The sequence below is a fragment of the Eriocheir sinensis genome, chromosome 19 (genome assembly GCF_024679095.1).
Source record: "Eriocheir sinensis breed Jianghai 21 chromosome 19, ASM2467909v1, whole genome shotgun sequence".
Lineage (NCBI taxonomy): Eukaryota > Metazoa > Arthropoda > Malacostraca > Decapoda > Varunidae > Eriocheir > Eriocheir sinensis.
In genome coordinates, this window is record NC_066527.1 from 21067971 (window position 1) to 21077970 (window position 10000).

Here is a 10000-nt window from a genome sequence, read left to right on the forward strand (position 1 = left end):
TGTCTCACTCACTCACCTCCCTGTCTCCCTCACTCACGCACTCCCTGTCTCCCTCACTCACGCACTCCCTGTCTCACTCACTCACGCACTCCCTGTCTCACTCACTCACGCACTCCCTGTCTCCCTCACTCACGCACTCCCTGTCTCCCTCACTCACGCACTCCCTGTCTCACTCACTCACGCACTCCCTGTCTCACTCACTCACGCACTCCCTGTCTCACTCACTCACGCACTCCCTGTCTCACTCACTCACGCACTCCCTGTCTCACTCACTCACGCACTCCCTGTCTCACTCACTCACGCACTCCCTGTCTCACTCACGCACTCCCTGTCTCACTCACTCACGCACTCCCTGTCTCACTCACGCACTCCCTGTCTCACTCACTCACTCACGCACTCCCTGTCTCACTCACGCACTCCCTGTCTCACTCACTCACGCACTCCCTGTCTCACACACTCACGCACTCCCTGTCTCACTCATTCACGCACTCCCTGTCTCACACACTCCCTCACTAACGCACTCCCTGTCTCACTCACTCACGCACTCCCTGTCTCACACACTCACGCACTCCCTGTCTCACTCACTCACGCACTCCCTGTCTCACTCACTCACGCACTCCCTGTCTCACTCACTCACGCACTCCCTGCCTCACTCACTCACGCACTCCCTGTCTCCCTCACCCACGCACTCCCTGTCTCACTCACTCACGCACTCCCTGTCTCACTCACTCACGCACTCCCTGTCTCACTCACTCACGCACTCCCTGTCTCATTCACGCACTCCCTGTCTCACTCACTCACGCACTCCCTGTCTCACTCACTCACGCACTCCCTGTCTCACTCACTCACGCACTCCCTGTCTCACTCACGCACTCCCTGTCTCATTCACGCACCCCCTGTCTCAATCACTCACGCACTCACTGTCTCACACACTCACGCACTCCCTGTCTCATTCACGCACTCCATCCCTCACTCACTCACACACTCCCTGCCTCACTCACTCACGCACTCCCTGTCTCCCTCACTCACGCACTCCCTGTCTCCCTCACCCACGCACTCCCTGTCTCACTCACTCACGCACTCCCTGTCTCACTCACTCACGCACTCACTCACACACTCCTTGTCTCACTCATATACTCGTCTCACGCTCCCCTCCCCTCTCCCTCTCCTCTTCCCCCCTCACCTTGCCCGCTGCGTCGATGTAGAAGGGGGGCGTGGCCTTGCTGGAGTGCGTCACATACTCGTCAAACACACCCCAGCGGTAGTGCGCCCACTCGTGAACCAACACCTTGCCTGGGGGTGTGAGGTGGTGGTGGTGGTGGTGGTGATGAGGGAGAAACGGAAATTAAAAAGAAGAAAAAACGTTGTAAGAAATGAAGAAGGAAATAAAAATGGTTGAACACGAAGCAAAAAAAAAAAAAAGTGAAGAGATAAAAGGCAGAAGAAGAAGAAAAAGAAGAAAAACGGAGGAGATTTAAAAGCAGAAAAAGAAGTAAAAAAAAAGTAAAACAATTAAAATATGTAAGAGAGTAGAAGACGAAGTGAAGAAACGAAAATAAATAGAAATAGAAGAAGAAAAATTAAGTGAAAAATGAAAAGAAATATAAAAAAGGAAGTAAGACGAAGTGAGGAAACGAAAAGAAATACAGAAAATAGAAGAAGAAAAATGAAGTGAAAAATGAAAAGAAATATAAAAAAAAGAAGTAGACGAAGTGAAGAAACGAAAAGAAAAAGAAATAGAAGAAGAAAAATGAAGTGAAAAATGAAAAGAAATATAAAAAAAAGAAGTGAAGAAATGAAAATAAATAGAAATAGAAGAAGAAAAATGAAGTGAAAAATGAAAAGAAATATAAAAAAAAAGTAGACGAAGTGAAGAAACGAAAAGAAAAAGAAATAGAAGAAGAAAAAATGAAGTGAAAAATGAAAAGAAATATAAAAAAAGTAGTAGACGAAGTGAAAAAACGAAAAGAAATACAGAAAATAGAAGAAGAAAAATTAAGTGAAAAATGAAAATAAATATAAAAAAAAGTAGTAGACGAAGTGAAAAAACGAAAATAAATGTAGGAAATAGAAGAAAAAAAAAACGAGTGAACGGAGGAGATGTAAAAGAAGTAAGAGAAGTAAACAAAAGAGTAAAAAAAATAAAAGAAGTTGATATTAAAAAAAAAAGAGAAGAAATAGATAAACAAGGAAGTGATATTGGTGGTGGTGGTGGTGGTGATGGTGGTGGTGATGGTGGTGGTGGTGATGGTGGTGGTGGTGGTGGTGATGGTGATGATTGTGGTTTTGTGATGATTGTGGTTGTGGTGGAGAGGAAGAATGGTGGTGATAAAAGAAAAGAAGAGGAAAGAGGAAGAGGAAGAGGAGGAGGAGGAGGAGGAGAGAAGATACAATAAGAAAGAGAAAGAGAGAAGGAAAAAGTTAGGAAGAAATGAAAGAAAGCGAATAAGAGGAAGTGGAGCAGAAGGAAGAGGAGGAGGAGGAAGAAGAAGAGGAGGAAGAGGAAGAGGAGGAAGAGGAAGAGGAGGAAGAGGAAGAGGAGGAAGAGGAAACCAAAGATGAGCAATATGAAAGAAAAAGTGATATAAACGACAATAATAATAATAATAATAATAATAATAATAATAATAATAATAATAATAATTAATAATAATAACAATAATAATGACAATAAAAATAAGAAACAATAAAGGAAGGAGAGAAAGATTTTAGAAAGATTAAAAGTTAAGCGAGAGAAAAGAGGAGGAGGAGGAGGAGGAGGAGGAGGAGGAGGAGGAGGAGGAGGAGGAGGAGGAGGAGATCATTAAATTAAAGGAGGATAATAAAACAAACCAAAAGAAAGACGGGAGATTATGAAGATGAGGAGGAAGAGGAAATTAAGGAGGAGGAGGAGGAGGAGGAGGAGGAGGAGGAGGGGGAGGAGGAGGAGGAGGAGGTAAAACAGGGAACGAAAGAAAGTTACGAGGAGAGAAGATGAAGAGAGAGAGAGAGAGAGAGAGAGAGAGAGAGAGAGAGAGAGAGAGAGAGAGAGAGAGAGAGAGAGAGATTTTCCTACCCTTTCCCCTCTTCATCCTCCCTTCCTCCCACCCCTCTTCCCCTCTTCCCACCTCTTGTCCTCTCCCCCCTCTCCCCAACCTCCCCCATTCCTCACACTCTTTTCCTCCTCCCTCCTCTCCCCTCCTCCCTGTTTTCCTCTCTTCCATCTCCCTTCCCTTTCCCCCTCTCCCCCAACCACCCTTCCCCAGATCCCCAACCTTCCCCTTCCCTCCCCATCCCTTCTTAACCCCACCCTTTCCCTCTTCCCATATTCTTTCCCTTCCCCAACTTCTCCACCCATCCCCCCCCTCTTCCCCCCTTCCCCCTCCCCCCCACCACTCACCCGGGGGACCATATTCCTGTAGAAGTGAACCATACATGTTGGCGGTGTAGTAGGGGGTCAGGTGGATGGCCTCCCCCTCCTCCCCGCAGCCCCCCATCTGCAGCGTGTAGGGGGCGTGGCCGTGGCGGGGGTGGGGAGCGCCGACCCTCACCGCTGCTGCTGCTGACGATGAGAGTGTGGCGGTCTCGGGCAGTCTCTGGGGAAGAAGGTGTTGTTTTTTTTGTTGTTGTTTGTGGTGGTGGTGGTGGTGGTGATGGTGGTGGGGGGGCGGTTATGGTGGTGGTTGTGGTGGTGGTGGTGGTGATGGGGGTTATGGTGGTGGTGGTGGTGGCAGCAACAACAACAACAACAACAACAACAACAACAACAATAGTAATAATGATAATAACGACAATGAAAACTCATGACAACAACGAAACAAAAGCCATGAATTGTAAAACTAAGGAGGAGGAGGAGGAGGAGGAGGAGGAGGAGGAGGAGGAGGAGGAGGAGGAGGAGGAGGTGCTAAATAGAACAGCGGATGTTAAGCAAGAGATAAGAAAGGGAGAGAGAGAGAGAGAGAGAGAGAGAGAGAGAGAGAGAGAGAGAGAGAGAGAGAGAGAGAGAGAGAGAGAGAGAGAGGAGGAGGAAGGAGAGGTGAGTGAGAAGGATAGGGATGAGAAAAAAGGATGATGGGATGAGAAGGATAAAAAGGTGTAGGATGAGGAAGGGGAGTAGGAGGGAGGGAGGGGAGGGAGGAGAAATAGATAACGAAAGGTAGGTGGAGGAAGGGAGCTTGAGGAGAGGGGAAGGAAGGGGGTAGAAGGGAGAGGAGGAGGGGTGGGTAATTGTGGGTAGTCAACGCACAGAGGTCATCAGAGGTCATGAGGTCATAGGTTAACACAAGTCATCCTAAGTCATCCAAGGTCAATACAGAGGTCATCAGGGGTCATCAGAGGTCATAGGTTAACACAAGTCATCCTAAGTCATCCAAGGTCAATACATAGGTCATCAGAGGTCATAGGTTAACACTAGTCATCATACGTCATCCAAGGTCATAGGTCAATACAGAGGTCATTAGGGGTCATCAGAGGTCATAGGTCAACACACAGAGGTCATTAGTCAACACAGAGGGTAGAGGTCAACACACAGGAAGAGGAAGAGGAAGAGGAAGGAGAAACGAAGAGGCATAAAACAATCATAGCTCTTCTTAGGTCACCAAAGATCATAGGTCAACACACAGAGGTCATCAGAGGTCATAAGAGGTCAAAATAAGTCATCATAAGTCATCTAAGGTCATAGGTCAATACAGAGGTCATTAGGGGTCATCAGAGGTCATAGGTCAACACAGGTCAATGCACAGGTCATTCGGAGGTCATCATAGGTTAACAGAGGTCATGAGAGGTCACACTAGGTCATGGAGGGGTCATTATTACCTTGTACTCCGGCCGTGTCTTCCAGGAGGGTGGCAGCAGCAGCGTGACCTGGCCGAAGCGTGCCCGACCCCGCGTTGCCACGTCCAGCACCCGCGACCCGTCCTGGAACATGCGCTGCGGGGAGGGAGAGAGAAGTGGAGACAAGGGAAGGGAAGGGAAGGAAAGGAAAGGGAAGGAAAAAGAAGGGCGAGGGAATGGAAAGGAAGGAGCGGAAGGGGACAGGGTGGAAAGGTGAATGATAAGGGAGGGAGTGATGGAAGAGAAGAAAAGGGGAAAAAGAAGAAGAAAAAGAAGAAAACGAAGAAGAAGAAGAAATCGAAGAAGAAGAAGGAGAAGAAGAAGAACAAGAAAAAGAAGAAGGAGAAGAAGAAGAAGAAATCGAAGAAGAAGAAGAAGAAGAACGAGAAGGGGAGAGAGAGAGAGAGAGAGAGAGAGAGAGAGAGAGAGAGAGAGAGAGAGAGAGAGAGAGAGAGAGAGAGAGAGAGAGAGAGAGAGAGAGAGAGAGAAAGTCATCAAACAAAACCAGAGTATAAACATCGATAATTAAAACAACATCATCGCGTGTGTAAGAAATCAAACATCAGATACACACTCTAAATACAAAAACACACATATATTCACTTATTAATCCGTACTTTCCACTAATTAACTCACTTGATATGAACGTGAAGCAAAATTAGTCTTAGCTTTCTCTCTGTGTAGCGGGGATCGTGTGTGTGTGTGTGTGTGTGTGTGTGTGTGTGTGTAGCGGCCGTGTTTGTGTTAAGTCGGCCACTAGTAAATATCCCACTACATGATAACACAGATCAACAAATTCATTCTATTGCCTAACTTCAAGGCGACCAGTGTACCCGTGAACACTAACTAAGGGTCATATATTTAAAGATTTCGGTTCTAAGTACACATTTTTAACAAGGACTTCGTAGGATCTGTGGGCGTTTCTTGGGGGGTAGATTTCTGACCCTTCTTCTGTACCATGAACCAAAGGAAACACTCAGTAGAACCCGATCAGTCTCCATTTCCGCCTTTGAGAGAGTGAAGTTGAATGATGTGGGGAGAAAGGGGTGTAAGATAAAGGAAGGGACGGGAGAGGAAATAAAGTCGAGTTGAGGTAAGGAAAGTGAATGAAGGAAAGGAAATGTAGGAGAGACGAGTGGGGAGAAGGGGAAGAAGGGGACGGTGTGAGTTGTTCTTATTCTTAAAATGTATCGGGACTTGTTCATATTCTTAAAATGTATCGGGACTTGTTCTTATTCTTAAAATGTATCGGGTTCCCATCAATACTATTTTCCAAGGCCACAGAGAAGATTCACCGGGATTTCGTGAGTCTTTTTTCCCGTCAAGGTGTGGCAGATTCCAGAATTCCCATGAGTGCAGCGCTGCCAGTTCGACCGCCAATTATCAGCTTAGCACTCTCTCCCGGCCTACCCACCCACAACCCACCTGTTTATCTCTCTCTCTCTCTCCCTCTCTCTCCCTCTTGACCCGGGGGAGGGACCTAGGGGGACACACCGACCACCACCACCACCACCACTACCAACACCACAACGTGGCAACATGGGAAAAAATCGCTGCCACATGTCATAGAATTTATACAAATCGTTGTTATAATCCTAAACATCGACACTCATTGTACTATGTAGCTTCCTTTACTATATACAGAATATATAAAATATCGCTTTCAAATAGCACATGGATGGGAAATAAGAGAGAGACGCATGTACAAAGGCTGATTTGGCAACATGGGTAGAGGTAAACGACGATACCAGCTCCACCCTGAACCGACTTCATGCTCTGAATAGACTATAGCAACGGTATAGTAGTCCATGAACTCCCCAGGAACTTTTAGGAGACGCTTTTCAAACAGGCAAAATGAAGGGTCGATAGGGTTAAGAATATATACTGATAATACCTTCCCAAAGAGTACTCCTGCCCACTCTCTCCCTTCTTCGTCATCAACTATTCTCCCTTCGTCCCTCCCTGGTCCCTCCTTCCTTCCTTTTGATCGGTCCTCATCTCCCTCTCTCCTTCCCTCCCCATCTTTCCCTCTCTCCTTCCCTCCACATCTTTCCCTCTCTCCTTCCCTCCCCATCTTTCCCTCTCTCCTTCCCTCCCTATCTTTCCCTCTCTCCTTCCTTATGCATAAAAATATTTTCCTCTGTAATTTCTTAGCCTTTCAACCTCCAAACAGTAGAATAATATCAGCAAGCAGTCTACGCCTTTCTGAATACAAGCCAAGCGTCCTAATCGTTCTTTTTCCGTCATTTTCTTATCCGTTAAAACCCCAGACGTCGCTTGTTTGTTTACCTTGAGATTAGGGACGATGTTCGGGTGCTCGGCCACGTCCTCGGCCACGGCCACCACCACCCCTTCGTAGACGTTGTCCCGCAGCACCGCGCCGCCGCCCCGCCCGCTGAAGCCCAAGCCGCGGCCAGCCATCAGGGCGCACCACAACCACCACCAGCACCACTGTGATACCGACACTGGCGACATCTTGACCCCCACTGACTGACTGACGACCGACTGACTGAGTGATTGGTTGACTAAACTGACTGACTGAAAGTGATTGGATAACTAACTGGATGATTGACTGAGTGGATGATTGACTGAGTGACTGAAGGACTGACTATACCTGCTGACTGACTTGACTGACTGGTTGACTGACTGACTAGATGAACGGCTGACTAACTGACTGAGGGACTAAGGAAATGAGTGGCTGACTGACTGGATGAGTAATTGACTGACTGACTGAGTGACTGAAAGGGTGAATAAGGGATTGACTGACTAGCTGACTGGTTGACTGACAGGCTGATTGAGGAACTAAGGAAATAAGTGGCTGACTGACTGGATGAGTAATTGACTGACTGACTGAGTGACTGAAAGGGGTGAATAAGTGACTGACTGACTAGCTGACTGGTTGACTGACAGGCTGACTAAGAACTAAGGGAGTGACTGACTGACTACCTGACTGATTGAGAACTGACTAACAAAATAAATGACTAACAAATTAACTGATCCAGCAAAATTACTGACTACCAAATTAACTGAATGACTGACCAAGGGGCTGACTAACCGACTTTTTTTATCAACATCCGGCGTTGGGAATTCTCGTTTGATGGTTCTTTTGTAATGATTTTTTTCTTAGTTTGGTTTAATTTTCTCTTCTTGTTTCTTATCTCACTATTTTCTCTTCAGTTTCACCTCTCGTAGTATTTCCACATTCATTCTTCTTTCACTGTTTCTCTCCGTTTTCTTCTTCTTTTTTAGTTTGTCCTCACATTTTTGGTTTTCTTTTTCACTCACGTCGATGTTCACTTGTTTTTTCGTCACGTCGATGTTCACTTGTTTTCCGTCACGTCGATGTTCAATTGTTTCTTGTTTTGAATTCGGGAGTATTGTCTTTGCTGGTGGTGTTAGATCCTGTAATGGTGATAATGATGAAGATATTAAGACTAGGCAGGAGGAAGAGGAGGTAGAAGAGGAGGAGGAGGAGGAGGAAGAGGTCGAGGAGGAGGAAGTGTGGGAGTGCGTGGGTTAACAGTAATGATGAAAAAAAAAATAATATCGGTACTGGTAACACTTGTCTGCCATAAATTGAAAGGGAAAACGTTGAAAAAAAAATCCTTCATCCCGTTTTCTATACTTCAAAACTCCATCCACGCTTTTGTATATATATTTTTCTTTTTTAGTTCACCCACACACACCCACACACCCACCCACACACACACACACACACACACACACACACCCACACACACACACACACACACACACACACACACACACACACACACACACACACACACACACACACACACACACACACACACTGGAAATATAAAGAAGAGCATTTTTTTTTGTTCGTCTGTTTGTGAATTCGACGTGCTAACTTTTCTCTTTTTTTTTTCTCTTTTTGATTTCCATGAATATAAAAAAAACGCCCACTGACTCTCCTTTGTAGTTTTATCATTGATGCATAGTAGTGGTTGACCCCTGTTTCTTTTTTTTTTCTTTTTTTCTCTTTTTTTTACAGCAAAGGAGACAGTTCAAGGTCATAAAAAAAGAAAACAATAATGAAAAAAAAAGCCCACCACTCGCTGATCCTAGAGAAAAAAAAAATAGAAAATAGAAAAAATAAAAAGATAGTGCTCTACTTCTGTCATTTTATTGTTTTCTTGATTTATTTTCTTATGTTTCTTGTATTTTATCTTTTGTCTTTTTCTTATTATGTCTCCCTCGTCTTTCTTTTGTATATTCTTTTTTTTTTACAGAGGATAAAGAGGAAAAGAAATTAAACAAGAGGAAAATAAAAACAAGAGGAATGAAAATATGAACAAGTGAAATAAGAGGAAATAAAATATAAAAAAACACGAAGAAATGAATGAAAAGATAAAAAAAGGAGGAAAAAGAAAATTGACAAAAGAAAAAAAAAGAAGAAAAGAGGAAAGAGGGATAATCAAGCGAAAAAAGAGGAAAGAAAGGGGAATAAAGAGGAAAAGAAATTATACAAGAAGAAAATAAAAAAAACAAGAGGAATGAAAATATGAACAAGTGAAATAAGAGGAAATAAAAAACACACGAAGAAATTAATAAAAAAAGATAAAAAAGAGGAAAAAGAAAATCGAAAAAAAGAAGAAAAGAGGAAAGGGATAATCAAGAGAAAAAAAGAGGAAAGAAAGGGTAATAAAGAGGAAAATAAATTATACAAGAAGAAAATGAAAGTGAATGAAAAGTAAAAATAAATTATACAAGAAGAAAATGAAAGTGAATAAAAAGTAAAAATAAATTATACAAGAAGAAAATGAAAGTGAATAAAAAGTGAAAATAAATTATACAAGAAGAAAATGAAAGTGAATAAAAAGTAAAAATAAATTATACAAGAAGAAAATGAAAGTGAATAAAAAGTAAAATAAATTATACAAGAAGAAAATGAAAGTGAATAAAAAGTAAAAATAAATTATACAAGAAGAAAATGGAAGTGAATGAAAAGTAAAAATAAATTATACAAGAAGAAAATGAAGGAATAAAAAGTAAAAATAAATTATACAAGAAGAAAATGAAAGTGAATAAAAAGTAAAAATAAATTATACAAGAAGAAAATGAAAGTGAATGAAAAGTAAAAATAAATTATACAAGAAGAAAATGAAAGTGAATGAAAAGTAAAAATAAATTATACAAGAAGAAAATGAAAGTGAATAAAAAGTGA

The 10000-nt window shown here is 43.2% G+C and overlaps 1 protein-coding gene across 3 annotated transcripts in view; it reads right to left on the reverse strand.

Annotated features, from left to right (window-relative positions):
- LOC127000938 (calcium-activated chloride channel regulator 2-like) overlaps nt 1–10000 on the reverse strand; it is a 30583-nt gene that overhangs the window by 18507 nt on the left and 2076 nt on the right. For all 3 annotated transcript variants that reach the window (XM_050865116.1, XM_050865115.1, XM_050865114.1), the window contains exons 2-5: nt 7102–8214; nt 4795–4908; nt 3380–3575; nt 1184–1293 (exon numbers count right to left, since the gene is read on the reverse strand). In XM_050865116.1, the coding sequence (XP_050721073.1) occupies nt 1184–1293; nt 3380–3575; nt 4795–4908; nt 7102–7287 (606 nt within the window). In that variant the 5' untranslated portion in view covers nt 7288–8214. The remainder of the gene's footprint in view (nt 1–1183; nt 1294–3379; nt 3576–4794; nt 4909–7101; nt 8215–10000) is intronic.